This window comes from Cnephaeus nilssonii (assembly GCF_951640355.1).
Source record: "Cnephaeus nilssonii genome assembly, chromosome: 17".
In the NCBI taxonomy this organism is placed as follows: Eukaryota; Metazoa; Chordata; class Mammalia; order Chiroptera; family Vespertilionidae; genus Cnephaeus; species Cnephaeus nilssonii.
The window spans coordinates 45,437,093-45,457,224 of NC_137088.1; the positions used below are offsets into that span (position 1 = coordinate 45,437,093).

A 20,132-nucleotide genomic window follows, 5' to 3' on the forward strand; every position below is an offset into this window, starting at 1 on the left:
GTGCTAAATTACTTAAATTTAATGTGTATTTCCAGATGTCAGAGTAATCATATTACTTCATGTTTATAATACCTTCTTGATGATTTGTAGGACTTATCACTTAATAAGTTACCCTCCTATAAGTACATTAGCTCTATTCTTTAAAATCAGTTTTATTGAGATATAGTTTATTTACATCAGTTTATATACAGAATTCAGTGAGTTTTGACAATCTATACAGTCACATAACCACTGCTCCTCTAAACATGATGTAGTTATTTTCATCACCCTGCATTCATTTTTAATTAGAGTTTGGTAAACTAAATAAATTAACTCTTTGAACCCTGGAAGAGGTACTATTTGAAGATTAGAGAAGTAAAAAACTGTCAACTTTTAAACCAGCCCCCCCAAATTTTTTTCTATGAAACACACATACAAAGAGAAGCTTTCTTGCCCTGGCCAGTGTGCTCCGTGGTTAGAGCTTCTGCTCATGCACCAAAGGGTTGTGGGTTTGATCCTGATCCCTGGTCTCGGTCAGGATGAGTGTGGAAGGCAACCAGTTGATGTGTCTCTCTCACGTGGCTATCTCTCTTTCCCCACCCACCACCCACCCCCCAAACCTTCTTCCCTTCTTTCCATTCTCGTGAAAAAGTAATGGGGGAAAAATCCTTGGGCGAGGATTAACAAAGAAAACAAAAACAAAAAAAAGAGAGAGAAGCTTTCTGTACAGTGCTACTTTGGGGGCTTTTGTCTCTTGAAATCTTCAGAAGGAAAAGGAGGAAGTAAGAAGTTGTCTGTAGCCCTGGCCGGTGTGGCTTAGTTGGTTAGAGCATAGCCTGTGCACTGAAGGGGAACAGGTTCAATTCCTGATCAGGGCACATACCCAGGTTGCAGGTTCAATCCCCAGTTGGGGCACATGAGGGAGGTAACCAATTAATATTTCTCTCACATCAATGTTTCTCTCTTTCTCTCTCTCCCCCCACCCCTTTTCTCTCTCCCTCTCCCTTTAGAATCAATGAAAAACATATCCTCGAGTGAGAATTAAAAACAAAGAAATTCTTGAAAAGAAAAAAGGGAGTTGTCTGCATAATGACTGGTGTAAAGCTATAAAAAGATGTTTGGGGGAAGAAACAACCACAAGAAAACAAAACCAAAATTATAAATACTGAACTGGAAACAGACTTAAAGTCTAGCAAATAGCTCTGGTACTTCATAGCAGAGAGTTGTAGCAGCAGTTTCATTTGTCTGAGGACTTGGTTTTCTCACTCATGGTGAATTGAATGGCATATTTCAAACTGTATTATACTGAACTGTAGAGTTTTGTGAGGTGTGGATAGGAGTAATAGGTTGGGACAGGAGAATAAGGAATAAGGGCTAAATTTTAATCTGGGGAATAGCTGGACTTAGGTTTGATGCTGGCAAATAGGGAAGACAGTGCATTCCTCCCTCCCCACCCCCCAACTGTACTTCCATATATTAAGTTTACCTTTTATTGACTTGTTATAGCATTGGAGGTTAGGACACTTTTCTAAACATAATTCTACCTGTATTTGTGATTTGTTATGGGTAGGGACAAGTTTCTCCAGGAGAATGAATATTGTCATTAAACCATCAGGTTTATTTCCGTTCCCAGAAGTTATTACATATAAGAATAAAATATATATTTACATATAAGAGGTATGAAGATTCATATTTTTAAACAATTATTTTATCCATTTTATTTGTTTGTTTTAACCAGTTACCCATGGGTGTATTGTTTCCACAATAAAACTTTTTCTACCAGATGGTATGGAAGCCCGACTCCGCTCAGAGTGAGTATAATTCAGTGCTATAAAATTTTGTATTAATTACCTTGGTTAATAATATTATAGATGATGGTGTACCATTAATACTTTAGGATTATTCTAACGATGTTAGGAAATTCATGTATTACTTTTGGAATAATGCTCTTCACTTTGTTTTTAATGCTAGTTGTAATTCTAGTAGGCAATAATGGAAGCAAAGTTTACATTTGTGCTTCCAAATTTAATTATAACAGTTTATATTTTGATGAATAATTAGTTGTTTCTAAAATATTTAGGATATGTAAGTTATTGGTGATAGCTGCATTCATTTTGATCTGCATTTAATGTAGGGCTTCTTAGACTATGATTGCCTCTGATGTTAATGCCAGTGTCACAATCTTATAGAACCTTAAGGATGTTGATATAGTTAGTAGTACATTTTGGTGGGTGTTTTTGGAGAGATTTTTCAGTGCTGTAATTCTTTTCTAAAATTGATATCAGAGAAGAAGGGAGAGGGAAAGTGAGATAGAAACACCAATGATGAGAGAGAATCAGCTGCCTCCTGTATGCCCCACACTGGGGATCGAGCCCGCAACCTGGGCATGCTCTCTGACTGGGAATTGAATCTTGACCTCCTGTTCATAGGTTGATGCTCTACCACCGAGCCATGCCAGCCGGACTTTTTTAGAGATCATTTGGAGAAGGACAAATCTAAAAGAAAAAAAATTAGTCAAAATCTAAATGTTAATATGTAAACATAAGTACATTTTGATTTGTACTTTTTGCAGATTATCATTATGAGGTGTTGGAGGAAGCTAAACAGTCTAAAATTCAGCATTTTTTATTTTGGGGGAAAACCTTGAATATGCTAGAAATTTATTTCTATATCTAATATATTTTCTGCTTTTCAAAAGCAGAGAAAAAGATCTGAGGGTGGGAGGTTGAGAGAACCAAAGTGTAAGGCAAAGTACAGAGTAGTCAGTAGGAAAGAGAAATGGAAAAAGAAAGCAGAATGCATAATCCATGGACACAGACAATAGGGTGGTGGAGGCCTGGGGTGAGGGGCAGGGGTAGGTTATAAGGGGTCGGAGGGAGAAAAAAAGGGATATATGTAATACTTTCAACAATAAAGGTGTTTTTTTTAAAAGAAAGAGTGTATGCCAATCTTAGAAAAAGAAAAAGAAAGAACAGAGAAATCTTCCTATTACTATGATAGTCTGTTCATTCATTAGAATGATATATTGCTCTTCAGTTAGAAGCTACCATTTATTTATTTATTTATTTATTTATTTATTTATTTATTTATTTATTTATTTTTTTAGCTTCAAGGATATCTGAAACAAAGCAGAAATTTTAAAACATTATAAATTTAGCACTGGCTAGTGTGGCTCAGTTGATTAGAGCAATGTACTGTGTACCAAAGGGTAGCGGGTTCATCAGGTCACATGCCCAGATTGCAGGTTCCATCCCCATTTGGGACATGTGCAGGGAGGTGCCAATCGATGGTGTTTCTCTCTCATATCACTGTTTCTCCCTCCCTCCTTCCCTCCCTTCCTTCCTTTTTTCCTCCTTCTCTCCCTCCCTCTCCCCCTTCTTCAATAAAAAAATAAAATTAAATAAGAATTTTTAAAAGGCATTATAACTTTAATAATAAAATTAAAGACATTATAAATTTAAAACATTAATGTTTTCTATTTTTAATGATAGTTTAATTATTAAAAATAAAATTAACTTGGGGAACTTGATTGTGACAGCTTTTATGAGTTAAGATTTTAAAAAGAAGTGTAATTGTTAATCAACTAATGAAGTATGGCTTCTTAAAGACCTTGATGTTTGTATTTGATAATGGGATTTCCCTTTCCTTTAGTCAAAAGCTTTGAGCAATTACATAAAGGGTCATCTGTGTTCCAGGTTTCGCCCAATAGGACATGTGAATTTTTTCAAAATCTATTTCAGAGAATTGTGTCACTATCCCTCTTGTTTCCCCATATCTTTTCATCTTTGCCTCATTTCCTTCTCATTGTTTGATTTTACTTACCGTATTTTCCGGCGTATAAGACGACTTTTTAACCCAGGAAAATCTTCTATATGCCCAGTCGTCTTATACGCCGGAAAATACAGTATGTGGTTAAATATTAGCATCACTTAAAATTTACTGTCAGTTTCATTGTACACAATCTGGCTTACTTTATGGATGAGATGAATTTTGAACAGGCAAGTCTCTAGAGCTGGAGGAAGATCAGAATGGTATATTTCAAGGCCTATTCTGTGACTTGATCAGGCCTTCCTTTTCTCATTTGAAAATGAACATAGCCCTGGCCGGTGTTGCTCAGTTGGTTGGAGCGTGGTCCAGTACACCAAAAGATGGGTTCAATTCCGGGTCAGGGCACATACCCAGATTGGGGATTCAATCTCCAGTTGGGGCTCGTGTGTGCAGGAGGCAACTGATCAATGGTTTTCTTTCACGTTGATGTTTCTCTCTCCCTTCCTTCCTCTAAGATTAATTAGAAAAAGAAGAAAATGGAAATAATAATAGTACCTATTTAGCAGGAATTTTATGAGGAGTATTAAGCAAGATTGTGTACTTAAAAGAGAGTAATACCTGGTATATAATAAGCACATTATATTTCTTTTATTGTAATTTAATATTTTTTAACAATCAAGATGCTTTTAAGTATGCAAGAATACTTAGAGTTGAAGGGACATTGTATACATAATATTGAATGCTTTTAAAGTCTTCAGTAGTTCTGAAAAAGTTGATTCTTTTTCTTCCTTGATTTTTATTATATTGTACAAATAATTTTTATTAATTTATTTGAGAGAGGGAGGGAAGGAGTGAGGGAAGGGGGGAGAGAGAGAGAAAGAGAGAGAAAGAAAGAGAAAGAAAGTTGTTGTTCCACTTATTTATACATTCATTGATTCTTGTATGTGCTCTGACCAGATAACAAACCTGAAAACTTGGGGTATCTCGTGAAGATGCTCTAACCAACTGAACTACCTGGACAGAGCTTTACAAATAATTTTTAAATGATAAGAAACAAATCCCACCACCCTAACACCAAATAACAATTTTCCTTTTCTACCTTTCTTGTTGCATATGAACTTTTTCCATAATTCAAATAGAATACATCCATATCCAAGATAGTTTTGGTAAAGTACAAATATATATAACTTATAAAATGTTTTGATTTTTAGCTTTCTGTTTGTTAAGATTTTCACGAGAACAGAAAAATTTATACTTGAGTCACTAAGAAAACTGGAGTTGTACATAATTTTTTAAATCTTCATTAGGCACTGCTTTGTTAGGGCCTTGTGATAGGTTCTAAGGATAGAGAGGTGAATTGGTCACAGTGCTGGAGAACACAGATGGGAAATCACACAAGGAGAGTAAAGGATTATAAGGTCTCAGTGAGTCTGTACAGGATATCTATCAAAGGTACTCAGAAGGGAGGGAGGTGATGGTACTTCATGTTCCTTTTTATTCAGCACTTTAATATATTCATGATTAATTGAATTGAAACAGTTTTTAGGATGTTTGCTCTTACTACAATGGGATCAGAATTGTCATTTCTATTTTTAACTGGGGCTTACACATGATTAACCAATTGAATTTGGGGTTTTACCCAGTCAGCCTTCAAGCTGACTCTCACCAGAGTGACCTCTAGGATACGGTGCCATTAGCAACTGGTAGGGGACATGGATGGCATCTTCGCTCCCTCTACTCAACCCCAGCCCACATACATCATCTTACAGGACATTGTAAGATAGGAACCCTGGCTTCCTTACACTGCAGTGTTCTGATGGGAGTGGTAGTAGTGATCAAGTGCTACCATGCCCTCGGTACTGTTTTAAGCTCTTTATTTATACTAGCACATTCAGTACTCACAATAACCCATGGGGTTGATTATATGTTTATTCCCTTTGTATGGATGAGAAAGCTGAAACCCAAGATTACACAGCTGGTACATAGAACTGGACCCAATCAGTATAACTTCTGAGCCTGCATGCCTAACTGTTATACTTCACTGCCTCTCTGTCAGTAGTAACTTTTTAAGGCCAAAAGACAATTAGTACCAGTACTATTTGTTTACTGTGTATCTTTAAGAGGATATACTGAATTTAGTTTCATACCTACATCTAAGCTTTCAGTTGTTAGTTGTGTGAGGAGGCTGGGTGGAGAAGACTAGTACTACTCTTTTGATTAGCTAAAGTTGTTCTCTACTCAAACAGGCTTCCAGAGTATAGCTTTCTTTTCAATAGAACTATGTTTTTTAAGACTTTCTGTCTAGGAATATTTAATTTTAAAAGAACTTAATTTACATGTTCCGAAATTGAAAATGGATAATTTAAGGAGTGCTTCTTTTTCATATAGAAATTCTTATGACCAAGGAATTCACCATAGCTCTTATTAAGTAGAGGATTCTTAAAGAGCATTTAATACATTTTGGATTTTGAATTTGTGTTTAGAAATATATTTTGTATGAAAGGTTTGCATATTTATCTTATTTTCTATGAAGGATTAAAAATAATTCACATTCTTATAATCATATGAAGGCTTGGGGTTTAAGATATTCTGGTACCGTCATATTCTGTTTCCTCTGTTGTCCGGAAATTAGATAAAAATTCTAAATTTTACTTTTCAGTGTCATCCATGCTCCATTACCAAGTCCTGTTGACAAAGTAAGTTGCCAATGATTTTTTTTTCTCCAAACTAACTCAGCTCTATTGCTTTGAAAAATGTTTCTGTTTGTTTTTAATATGCTTTACTTAGAAATTTATTTCTCTTTCGTAACAAAACCTATAGAATGCATATAGATACATGGTTACTGTAGTCTTCTGATCTTCAGTATCTGGAGAATTTAGAATGGATGTTTCTTAGGAAAAAGCCTTTGTTATCTCAAGTAGCTGGCTATGTAGACTAGGAGTACTTGTTTTGTGCCAAGACAAAAGTAAGAAGTGTTTGTTACCACTCTTTATTTTGGAATACAGTTCTGTCTCGAAGGATTTATTAAAGCTTTCTGCACAGAGATTTCACTCTACATATATCTATACATGGAAATAACACAGAAATATGGGCTTATAGAAATGGCTCTTTTATTGTCCTTGAAGATTGATCAGTTTTAGCCTGATTTGGTCAGAAACTTTGCAAAATTACTTGTTAGAAAATATTTTTTTCTTTTGTTCAGAAATAATGGTGTGTTAAACTGTCAATATCATTGCTAAATAGTGAAGGAAAAAACCCACGCATCTTTTGACATTAATGTATATGTGACTTTTCTTAGTGCAATAACTAAACTATTGGGGAAAATATTTTACATTTTTTTCTTCCAAATGGATAAAGATTGAAAGCCTGTTTGAAACAAAAGTGCTCTGTTAGATTCCTTTTTTAGAAGTAAAAGTGGTTAGTCACCAACTTCAGGAATACCAAGAATTATTTCAGAAGTAAATGATGGCCTTGCTGATTTAGGACTAATTTTTAAAAATAATGCCGCCTCTCTGTCTTCTCGTTAGCATGTTAATAAATATGAGCCTAATCAAGAATGATTCTATTAATGATCATTAATAACTAGGTATTGATGTGATCATGAATAAGTTAAGATATAAGGCTTGATAGTGTTGAGAGTGTGGGTAAATGTCTCAGCAACCTATTAGTGCCTGTCTTTTGTTTGTTGTTGTTTGAAATAATGCCATAGTTTTATATTCCACACCTGGAAGAAACCCATTATGGCAGGTATTTGTTCTTATACTCTTGAGTTCTAAGCATTTGACTGTTACTTGTAATGTTTAAACACCATAATTTCCCATCTTTTTCTTCTTAAAACCTACCTGTAGTTTAAAGGGGGGAAAAAGACAAAACTATTTTCATTGCCTCTGGCCATTGGATACAGTGTTACATTTCATGTCCTTCTTCTCCCTGTACCCCCTCATACAATACCATTTTGAAGATGGCTACTTCTAAATGAATTGTGACTTATTGACATATTAAAGAACTATTTAAATATAAATTTGAAAGGGGAGGGAAATGTAGATAGATCTATTGACTTAGGTGGTATTATTTCTGGATTAAGAAAAGGCTCTGTAGCTATAAGTTTGTGATTTGGTTTATAAGGAATATTTTCATGAGAAGGACTTGTTCTATCACCCTTCTTATAAATCTCAAACTGGTCAGCATGATAAATACTATTTATAAATTCTAGACATAGGGTAGAAATATTTTGAAAACTAAAGGAACTGGTTAATTTGAAAAATATTTTTATTTTGCATTATTTCAGTGAATGGGCATTTTTAGGACTTGGTTTGGCTTTAAAGTCTTTCATAAATACTTTGTGTGACTGTTTATACTATCATTTTGTTTCTAGGTTGCTGCTAACACTCCAAGTATGTACTCTCAGGAACTATTCCAGCTTTCTCAGTATCTACAGGTAAAAATAAATCTTAAGAATTCTTAGTCTTTAAAAATAAAATTAAACAACTTAGGTTTGATTTTGTTAGCTTACAAATATAGGCTAAAGAAATATTGGGTTAGATATATATGTACTAAATAAATACCTTTTCATAGTAAAAAAGGATTACAAATAGGTCTTAAGAAGAAAGGATAAAAAATAGGATTGTTAAGTCTAGAGAAGATAAGGTTCTGTTTGCAAGAGAAGTTTTTTTCTTCAAATATGAGGATGTGTCAGAAAAAGTTCTTTACCTATAGATGACTTTTAAATAAAAGTAAACCTGGAGAGATGGTTGCTTAATACGATATTAATAGCAAATAAAATTATATAGTACTTAACATGCCACACTCTAGCACTTCACCTAATTCATTTAATCCTCACAGCAATCCTATAAGGTATGTATTTTATTCCCATTTTTATAGACGGAGTAACTGAGGGACAGGAAAGTTAAATACATTACACACTTAGTATGTGTTAGAGTTGGAATTTGAACCCACATAGTCAAATCTCAGAGTCTCTACTCTTAAGGACTGTGCTGTGCTGCTGGCTCTATAAAAAAGTTTCTTCATAGGGCAGATACTTGCCATGGAAGTTAATACCATACTTAAAGAGCCATACAAATCTCTAAAAAGGAAACAAATATTAGTTTCTTTCTGGTTTTGGTAGATTTGGGCTGGATTATGATTCTTATTATTCTGGTGAGGGAGCATGGTTAAGGAAAACCCTGGATCCAGAATTTAGAGATTGAGGTTTTTATCTTGGTGCAGCTACTCTGTGAGTCTGTGACCTTGGGTGAGTCATTATACAGTGTAAGTCTTCAGTTGCCTTTTGTTTAAAGCAATAGGACTAAACCAGTGATCATGGGTCCCTACATTCTTTTATAGGAATCGATTAGAACAGTTCTACCTCAGTTAAGAATGTACACATCTTTGAAAATAAAATTATCAATGTATTAATCAGATCTTATCTTCCACTGGGGATAATGTAATGGTGCATAGAAAAGCAGCTTTATACACTTGCAGTTTAGTTGAGTGTTTAAGAGTGTAGACTCTAGCCAGAATTCCCTGGACTTGATCTGTGGCTTTACCTCCTGACCTGTTGGAGGTACTAACCCTTTCGTGCCCCATTTTCCTCATCTGTGATATGGGTATAGTAATAGCACTTACCTCACGGGATTGTGAAGAATAAATAAATTAATATATCTAAAGCACTTAAGACAGTGCCTGGCACATGAAATGTATTCCATAAATGTTAGTAGTTGTTTACCATACAGTAAGAAGGCATAATAATTGACCTAGATCGCTCATATAGAGAGATGGAAGTAAACTTTGAGATTAATTTAGTCCAAATGTCATTTTTCATATGAGAAATCTGGGGCTCATATAGGTAAAATGATTTCCCAAGGCTATACACTATTGTTACTAGTTATCATGGATGATTAATCCAATCACTCACGTACTCTCTAACTTTCTTACCAGTTTTTTAAATACTCGTAGTAGGAGTAATGGTCTTTTATTAATTCTCTGAGAGAAAATTATACTGCACTGTCTTTTCTGTATACATCTTTTTGAATTGGTAAAGTTCTAAGTTGTAAATCTTTTGAATGAAAATTAGGCTAGATGCAATTCATCCCTTAGAACCAAAAGCCTATTCCTGAAAGTATTAGATTTCTGCTAGGATGTGGTTCGTGGAGTTATGAAGTTTTAAGTCGGATTGAGTAAAAAAAAAAAAAAGTGTAATTACATCATCTAGTGGAGGTAGTGGTTGTTTGGTGGTTTTGTTTTTAAGTAAAATTTGCAGCTTGAGTGTACTAGTAATTTCCTGAATATTAGGAATGTTTTAGAAGTTTAAAATAAACTTGGCAACTAGTCTCTTATAAGTGTTAGCTGTGTTTTAATGTGGGTTCTGGGCAGGATGGCTTTTATTAGATTCTTTAATCTATACTCTTAGAGTTATATTAAAAACCTCTAACTCCAATTAGACCAGATTTTTCCTAACCATTATTTATCAAGGATGTGGAGAGCAATAAGTGCATGGTTTAAACCTCAAGTATTGTATTTGAAGCATATGCTTCTCTGTTGAGGTGGCTCAGAGGCATTAATTAGGGTGGTAAGTGTTCTTCTTCAGGTAATGACAGAAATAGAAGAAATGAAGTTTAAAGATGTGCCAAAACCACAACTGTGTGAGCATTTTCACCTTGACTTCCATGAAGGAGACCCTCTTAATAGCTATCAAATATTAACAAGTGACCTAGAGATAAGGCTTTACTTGCCAATATCTTTCTCTGTAAAAATGTTTCTTTGCAGCTGCCAAGTAGTTATATAACTCCTTGACTCCTTAATTACATTCAACTAGTCCTTGGATTCTTACTTATTTTGGGCATATTTAATTGCTAAGTCGTATACAGTCACAGAGATAATCAGGATACCTGAAAATGCAATAGGCTTTGGGAATGAAGCAATTTCTAGTGTGTGTGTGTGTGTGTGTTTTAAATAATATATATATTTATATGTATATGTATATAACATTTTAAACAGGAAAATTAAAAGATATTTTTATTTTAGCTGTCATATCCATGCAGCTAAGCCATTAAGATGTATCTGCTCCCAGCATCTGTGGCTCAGTTGGATGAGCATAATCCCATGCACCAAGAATTTGCTGCTCAATTCCCCATCAGGGTACATGCCCAGGTTGCAGGCTTGATCCCCAGAAGGGAGCGTGCAGGAGGCAGCCAATCACTGTTTCTCTCTCATTGATGTTTCTGTCTCCTTCTCCTTTCCTCTCTCTAAAAATCCATACAAGCATTTTTTTTTAAAAGAACTATTTGACAAGGTTATTTTGACTTAGTTTGCAGTAAGTTTGATTAGTTTGTTATGATATTGACAAGATTGAATTGATTGATTTAAAAAATCTATTTTTGTTGATTTTTAGAGAGAGGAATATCAATGGGAGAGGGAAACATTGATTGGCTGCCTCCTGCACACCCCCTACTGGGGATCAAGCCCTGACCTGGTATTGAACTGGCAATCTTTTGGTGCCCTGGATGACACCCAACCAACTGAGCCACACTGGCCAGAGCGGATTGATTGATATTTATAAAATTTGAGGTTAAAACATTTGTTGGATTCTTCTGTGGGTTTTTGTTTCTGTGTGTGTATTTTTTAACTCTTGTGAATTATGAGTTAAAACAAAAACAAAAAACAAGGCGACTTGTGTTCTGTTAAAAGGGAAGTTGCTGCTAGAGCACACCTAACGGTAGTACTTGCAGCCAAACAAATGAGGCTAAAATGATGTGACTTGTATATATTTTACAAAGTAGACTTATCAAGTTTGAAAGTAAGATATAAAGTGGAATGTAATATGAGAGTATTTTCAGAATGTGCTGAAAATTGATTACTCTTCAAAGGAATCAAGGTGAGTTTATTAGAATCTCTTGTGCTTTGTAATATTAGGAGGCCTTACATCGGGAACAGATGTTGGAACAGAAGTTAGCCACGCTTCAGCGGCTACTAGCCATCACCCAAGAGGCTTCCGATACCAGTTGGCAGGTATTTCAGTTGCCTTTATTTACAAGAAGCATTTAAATTTAATGTCCCTTAGATGTTGATTAAACTAAAACTAAAATTTTGTAGCAAGCAAAAGCAAAGTTTTTTTCTAATGAACAGATAATGAAAACTTAGCATTTTATACTGGATATTGGTCAGTTTTATGATTTTCATTTTTGTCCACAAATGTAGCCTTTTTAATATGTTATTTTTTTTAATTGCTCTGGGATTTTATTTGTGTTTGATTTTTCTTCAACAGGCTTTAATAGATGAAGATAGACTCTTATCACGGTTAGAAGTTATGGGAAACCAATTACAGGCATGCTCCAAAGTAAGTATTAATCTCAAGTACATAAAGAAAAATGCGTACTTTTTACGTAGCTTCAACTTTTTGTCTTTTTAAGTACATGATAATAACAATTATACATTTTCACTGTTCTTTTAAATCCTTTCTAATTATGGGAAATTTCAAACATACATGTATGTAGAAAGAATTGTATAGTGAATACCCATGTACAACTCTTTTATCTTTTTTCACAGTTGATATTTGTTGGAGAATCTGGGTCATTTGTCCTATATAATTTCTCTCATTCTGGATTGTTATTTAAACATTCTTCTAGCTCAGCCGGTGTGACTCAGTGGTTGAGCATTGACCTATGAACCAAAAGGTCACAGGTTCGATTCCGGTGAGGGCACATGCCGGGTTGCAGGCTCCATTCCCAGTGCAGGGCATGCAGGAGGCAAGCCGATACTCTCATCATTAATGTTTCTCTCTCTCTCCCCCTCTCTCTTTCTCTCTGAAATTAATAAAAATATATTAAAACAAACAAAAACATTCTAACTCCCCGTCCCATGCCATAAATTGGTAATTTGATCTAGGGATTTGATTTGATTTAGGTTCAGTTTTTTTTTTTTAATGTGTGTGTGTTTTTATTTTGCCATTACACTTCATGAGTGGTATTGTGTACTTTTACCAAGAGGTATCATAATGTCTAGTTGTCTTTCTTTTTGGGATATTAGCAGTCATTGATGATCCTTGCCAGATCTATTGTTTTATTCAGGGATGTAAAAATGGTGATGTAATTTTATCATCCCTTCATTTACTTAGTTAGCCTGAAGTACGTTTTCTTTAGGAAAAAGCAGGATACATGAGCTTCTCTCTTTATTTACTAGATTTCAAAATAATGAATTGGTTCCTTCTCATCCACCAAAGAATGACCATGAACTGTTTTATCCCCTAACTTAGATTTAAATATATTTGGTGTATTTCATCTTATAGTGTTTGTTTTTCTTATTGATGCACAAATTACCCTATCTTTGATCCATGAGAACTTCTTCATGTTGGCACCTGAGTCCTTTTGATAGAACCCTAGCAGACTCTGTCTAATAGCTTCCTGCTGTCATATCAGACAAGACATTCCAGGCTCATCTTGTACATTTCCTGCCTCAGACTTAAAATCAGCTTTCCCCTGTGGTGTTCTTATTCCTTTTGGTTTAACCATTGTTTTAAAATACTTGGTCCCTTTGAAGGTGATAGATTATTTTTGTCCACAAATGTAAATAAATATTGTGGCTTTCAGAGAATATGAAAAATAGCAGAGATAATTCATTTTGTATAGTTGAGAGAAATTCTCAGTTGTCTTTGATTTTTTTTTTCTGTTGGAAGTATGAATTAATATATTTGTGAAGGATAATTTACTAATGAAACCTTTTATTGATTGATTGATTTTAGAGAGAAAAGGAGAGAGAGAGAGAGAGAGAGAGAGAGAGAGAGACATTGATTTGTTGTTCCACTTATTTATGCATTCATTGGTTGATTCTTGTATGTGACTTGACTGGAGATCGAAGCTGCAGCTTTGGCGTATCAGAACAACACTCTTACCAAATGAGTTATTTGGCTAGAGCACTTATGCACCTTTTAAATACAACTTCATTTAATTACAGGGCCAACACCATCTGTGTTTGAAGGTACGGTAAACCCTTGATTTTGTGGGCCTTGATTTAATGGGTTTCAGATTTAATGGACAGAATTTCTGGTCCATATGTCATAGGTGAAAATTAACACCCTGTTAATTTTAAAATGTTTTTAACCAGGATTTGCTTATAATTAAATTAATGGGTTATTTTTTTGTTTTGTTATTAATTCACTATTATTTTTAACAAATTTTAGCAAATAGGCCATCTGTTGGAGAAAACACTGTAATAATTTCACCAACATAGATAAGTGTTACATATCTACAATTCTGGGCCACATATTTAAACCCATAAGTCGCCATTTGTAAACAATTTTAGCATGTGATCACTGCCTTGCTTGCGGTAATTGGTTCTGTTTCCTTGGGGCCTGACTTTCTGCAACAGTTTTTCTGTTCTTTTTTGTTTTTGTTTTTGATTGATTTCAGAGAGAGGAAGGGAGAGGGAGACAGGGATAGAAACATTAGTGATGAGAGAGAATCATTGATTGGTTGCTTCCTGCACTCCTCCACCCCTACTGGGGATAGATCCTGTAACCCAGGCATGTGCCCTGACAAGGAATCAAACCATGACCTCCTGGTTCATGGGTTGATGCTCAACCACTGAGCCAGACTGGCTGGACTTTGCAGCAGCTTTAACTCCTACTGGCTAAGCCACGCCCCAGCCATGTGTATTTGTTTACTCATAGTGATTGGTGAATGCACACATTTATTAGACCTATTCAGTATAAATTTAAAATTACAGTAACACATAGAAAACTTTTCTGTGAAATTAAACTTTTCATACATACTTAATTTTAATTACACAAACATGTCTACATAAATAAAAACATGTAGACTAATTTCTTAATTTTTAAAAAATATTTTTTAATTGATTTCAGAGAGGAAGGGAGAGGGAAAGAGAGATATAGAAATATCATTGATGAGAGAGCATCATTGATTGGCTGCCTTCTGCACCCCCCTACCGGGGATCGAGCCTGCAACCCAGGCATGCACCCTGACCAGGAATCAAACCATGACCTAGTTCCTAGGTTGATGCTCAACCACTGAACCACCCCAGTTGGGCATATTTGTCAAATTTTTAACATAATGCATTCAGGAAACCTTTTTTATATTACAGACTTTAGACTTTAACAACACCCCCTCACCCAAATTAGTCCTTTATATCAAGGTTTTACTGTATCTTCATATAGAATTCAAAGAGCATCATAATGTGTTATTTTTTCAAATGGTAAATACTTTCAAAAAATAACTTGGCTATAATTATAAATATCTTTTAATCCTAGAATCAAACAGAAGATAGTTTACGGAAAGAACTCATAGCATTACAAGAGGATAAACACAACTATGAGATGACAGCCAAAGAGTCTCTGAGGCGGGTTCTGCAGGAGAAAATTGAAGTGGTTAGAAAACTTTCAGAAGTTGAGGTATTTCAATTTAATAAATATTAAATAGTAATATGATTTTTAAATTTTAGCGTAAAATGGCTAATATTTTAGGACATTTTAAACTTGGATAGTATTATTTAGCTAGCAAATATTTCCTGTCCGTCATGTGGGAGGGAGCAGTGTGCTATTCTCATTGTCATGAATTCTCAACATAACCAATAAAACTATGTGAGTTCTCGTGCTTATGGTCCCTAGTTAGTGATTGAGGAAATAAAAGCCTAACCAGGGCATCTTACTATTTGCACTCTGCTTAGGATTCATCTTGCACACAATGGACCAGGATATGTGCCAGGGAATTATCTCCTGTCACCTTAGTTTGCTTTTCTTCCAGTTGAGGAAAATAAGTATAAAGCAGAGAATTTATACCAAATGTTTTTACTTTACCCATCCTCCAGAGAGTAAAACTAACTGTCTTAACTTTAAAGATTCAAAGGAGAAATGATCTCTAAGGTCCTTCTTAAGTCTTTTAAACAAATGTGATTCTGATTGCTTTAAAATGATCTTATTGATAACACAGGTCATTCCTTTGAACCAATGTAAAATTACCACAGAAGTTATCTGTTTCTGTATTTGGTTAAAATGCCCATTGTAAACTAAATAGTATACATACCTCCATATAGGGATAGTTTCTATAATAGCTCTATCCCATAGTGACTGATTTACTGTCATGTCATTAACTTGACATGCAAGGAAAGAAAGTTGCTAGCTGTTTTATAACTTCCTTATTAAATTGATTGCTGCATATTATTGAACTTGCTTTCAGGAATTGAGAGGCTTAAAATGTTTTCAAGACTAAATAAATGTCCTACTCAATGGTCTTTTAAAAGTGTCCCTGTTTTGTGTGGTTTTTTTAATTCTTAGTTGTATTTTCTGTTTTAGCATGCATCTGGAGTAAATTGAAATCCTTGTTATTTACATGAAGTTCAGGGCAGATGTTGATTTAGAACAGCCCACAGAGTTATACTTTTTATAAATGGACTTTAGAATGTGGATTAATCCTAAATCATTTGCCTGTAAACTTGAATTGCAGCGAAGTCTGAGTAATACTGAAGATGAATGTACTCACCTGAAAGAAATGAATGAACGGACTCAGGAAGAATTAAGAGAATTAGCTAATAAATATAATGGAGCAGTTAATGAGATTAAAGATTTATCTGATAAACTGAAGGTATGTGTTTACTCAACCTGAAAGTATATTGTTAATTGGCCTTAACACAGTGGATAGTTTATGAATTTAGGTATTGCGGAACAGTTACTGATGTAAAATTTGGTAATCATTGAAATTTATAGTAAAAACTAGAAGCCCGGTGCACGAAATTCGTGCACGGCGGGGGGTTGTCCCTCAGCCCAGCCTGTACCCTCTCCAATCTGGGACTCCTGGATGGATGTCCGACTGCCCGTTTAGGCCCGATCCTGGTGGGATCGGGCCTAAACAGGCAGCCGGACATCCCTCTCACAATCCAGGACTGCTGGCTCCCAACTGCTTGCCTGCCTGCCTTCCTGATTGCCCCTAACTGCTTCTGCCTGCCAGCCTGATCACCCCCTAACCACTCTGCTGGCAGCCTGGTTGATGCTTAACTGCTCCCCTGCCAGCCTGTTTGCCCCCAACTTCCCTCCTCTGCCAGCCTGGTCACCCCTAACTGCCCTCTCCTGCAGGGTTGATCACCTCCAACTGCCCTCCCTTGCAAGCCTGGTCTCTCTCAACTGCCCTCCCTTGCAGGCCGGGTGCCTCCCAACTGCCCTCTCCTGCTGGCCATCTTGTGGTGGCCATCTTGTGTCCACATGGGGGCAGGATCTTTGACCATATGGGGGCAGCTATATTGTGTGTTGCAGTGATGATCAATCTGTATATTACTCTTTTATTAGATAGAATAGAGGCCTGGTACAGGGGTGGGGGCCAGCTGGTTTGCCCTGAAGGGCGTCCTGGATCAGGTGGGGGTTCCCTTGGGGTGTGGGGCGGCCTGAGCGAGGGGCCTGTGGTGGTTTGCAGGCCGGCCATGCCTCCTGGCAACCCAAGGGGAGGCCCTGGTATCTGGAATTTATTTTTCCTTCTACAATTGAAACTTTGTAGCCTGGGGCAGCAGCAATTTCTGGGGAGGCAGCCATTTCTGTGGCAGTTAATTCACCTTCTACAATTGAAACTTTGTAGCCTTAAGCGGGTGAGCCCGGCCAGGGTGTGTGGAAAGCTTTGCTTCCCCTGTTGCCGCCGGCAACCCTGGCCTGCTCTCTCAAGCTCCATTCTGCCGCCATTTGTTTGAATTTGTTTACCTTCTATAATTGAAACTTTGTAGCTTGAGTGGAGGCTAAGGCCTGCAACGGCTATGGAAAGCTTGGCTTGCTGTGTTACCTGGGAAACCTTGCTCTCTGTGGCTGTAGCCATCTTGGATTGGGGTTAATTTGCATACTCGCCCTGATTGGCTGGTGGGCGTGGCTTATGTAGCGGAGTGATGGTTAATTTGCATATTACCATTTTATTAGAGAGGATAAGGTACTTATATTCCACTAGAGGCCCAGTGCATGAAATTCATGCACGGGGGGGAGGGAGGGGGGTGGTCCCTCAGCCCAGCCTGCACCCTCTCCAATCTGGGACATTCCTCTCACAATCTGGGACCGCTGGCTCCTAACCACTCATCTGCCTGCCAGCCTGATCGCCCCCTAACCGTTCCCCTGCCAGCCTGATTGACACCTAACTGCTCCCCTGCCAGCCTGATTGCCCCCAACTGCTCTCCCCTGCCCCCCGATGGCCCCTAACTGCCCTCTCCTGCTGGCTTGATAGCCCCCAACTGCCCTCCCCTGCCAGCCTGATGGCCCCCAGGTGCCCTCCCCTGCTGGCCATCTTGTGGGGCAGCCATCTTGTGACGACGTGGGGGTGGCCATCTTGTGGAAGAGTGAGGGCATTGCGGGAGGGCGCGAGGGCCATCTAGGCTTTTATTAGTATAGATTTAGCCCAAACCCCATTGCCATAGATAATTGAAAGTCTATAAAAGTTGACATAGTTCTTCTTAATGGAAATAGTCAGTACTTCACAATAGACAGCAAAACCCAAGGTACTCAGACTTTTAAAAAATTTTTGAATCTGCTTATCTTTAGGCAATCCCAAAGGCAGGGCCCAGCTGTTAGTGTTGAACAAGCCCAGAGAGAACCTCGGAGTGATCTGCTTGAACCCTGTAGCTTCCTAGGGGTGCCTTTGACTCTGCTTCTGCTTTGGCTCTCTGTAGCTATAGGACATATAGGATAAGGACAGACCAGTCCATAGGTAACGGCAAGTTGGTCCTTTAAAATGTTATAACTGAGTTTGTGAAGACCCATCTTCATGTAATTCAAACCATGGATTGAGTGGCTAGAAGAGATAACATTTGTTAGAGAAGGCGAGAGCATACCTCTTGTTGGTCTTGTTAAAAGGAGGTTGTTTTGAAAAGTGCTTGTAACCATCATTACTGTTCTTAAACATAATTTTGTTTAAAATTTCAGAATAAGTTTTATTTTAGAACTTATAAACTAATTGCAACAATAGTAATTTCATGGGAAAACCTTATTATTTCCCTTTTAAAAATCTGTTTTTCATTTTGACCTTTATTTCTGTATATTGAGCCTGCTTGCTTGCTACAAGTTTTTTTCTCCTAGGTTATATGGAGGCATGACCCCAATGCAGATCACTTTTGACATCATTTTACTATTTATAAATATCCTATATAATAAAAGGCTAATATGCAAATTGTCCCCTCCACCGGGAGTTTGACCAGGAGTTCAACCAGGGGGCGGGGCCAGCCCAATAACCGCCGGCCCCACCCCATTGGCCCCTATGGGGGCGGACCAGCTGGACCCAACCCGTGCATGAATTCGTGCACCAGGCCTCTAGTGTTCTATAATATTGAATAGTCTCCTTAGAAGTTTTGTAAATAAAAGCAGTTCTGCTTTAGGTTTCTTAAAACAAGGTCAGGTTTTATTAAATAACTGAATTGTCTATTTCTTTCTCAACAGATAGCAGAGGGGAAACAAGAGGAAATCCAACAGAAAGGACAAGCTGAGAAAAAAGAATTACAACATAAAATAGATGAAATGGAAGAAAAAGAACAGGAGCTCCAGGCAAAAATAGAAGCTTTGCAAGCTGATAATGACTTCACCAATGAAAGGCTAACAGCTTTACAAGGTAAATTAGCTCATCCAGAAATAGATTTAATTTGATTTTTTTCTTTTTATCTGTGAAATATCTTTTTCTTGGACTTTTATTTACAGTACGGTTAGAACATCTTCAGGAGAAAACTCTTAAAGAATACAGCAGCTTAGGTAGGTGTCATCAAATTTCTTAATTAAAGTTGAATTTTATCATTAAACTTTTGATGTTTACTATCTCACACTGGGTACTTACTTTCTTTAAGAGGTATATTTTACATATTAGGTATAAAGCATCTACACTCTTTCATAAAATTTCCTTTAAAAATATGCTTGATTGCCACCAGTGGGCACCATTGTTTAATCCTTTGAGATGAATGAAATTTTTGCATCTGAGATATTCCACTTAGAGATTTAAATGAGAAAAATACATGACCAGCAGGATCCTTTTTATTTTTATTCTTTCTTTATTTTTTTGAGGTTCATTGGAAGACTACTAAACAGTTAGTCTTTTCTCTGAGTTGATAGAGGATGGCAAGTTGGACACTTCTTGTAAAAATAAATGTAAAGTGTTAGTAGGAATACAAAATGCCATGGTTACACGAGAGACCAGTTTTAAAGTAATCCTTTCTTTGATCAGGCAATGATACACTGTCTTAATCCTAGGGATACAAGTTGATGACTTCTTACCTAAAATAAATGGAAGCACAGGAAAAGGTAGTGTAAAAAACTTAAATATTTTTCTTTCATGATATCCTTTTACTTAAGCAGGATAGAGAGGTCAGGTTTTTAAGGTTTTAATTGTTTGGAATGAAAAGCATGCTGTTCATAGACCATTCAATTCCTTTGT

At 36.5% G+C, this 20,132-nt stretch overlaps 1 protein-coding gene across 1 annotated transcript in view; it reads left to right on the forward strand.

The window, feature by feature from the left end:
- Positions 1-20,132, forward strand: part of SLMAP (sarcolemma associated protein) — a 158,086-nt gene that overhangs the window by 84,127 nt on the left and 53,827 nt on the right. The window contains 10 exon segments of the mRNA XM_079794832.1: positions 1,718-1,790; positions 6,407-6,443; positions 8,123-8,185; positions 11,659-11,754; positions 12,011-12,082; positions 15,008-15,148; positions 16,200-16,337; positions 19,151-19,319; positions 19,406-19,456; positions 19,949-19,999. Of these exon segments, the coding sequence (XP_079650958.1) occupies positions 1,718-1,790; positions 6,407-6,443; positions 8,123-8,185; positions 11,659-11,754; positions 12,011-12,082; positions 15,008-15,148; positions 16,200-16,337; positions 19,151-19,319; positions 19,406-19,456; positions 19,949-19,999 (891 nt within the window).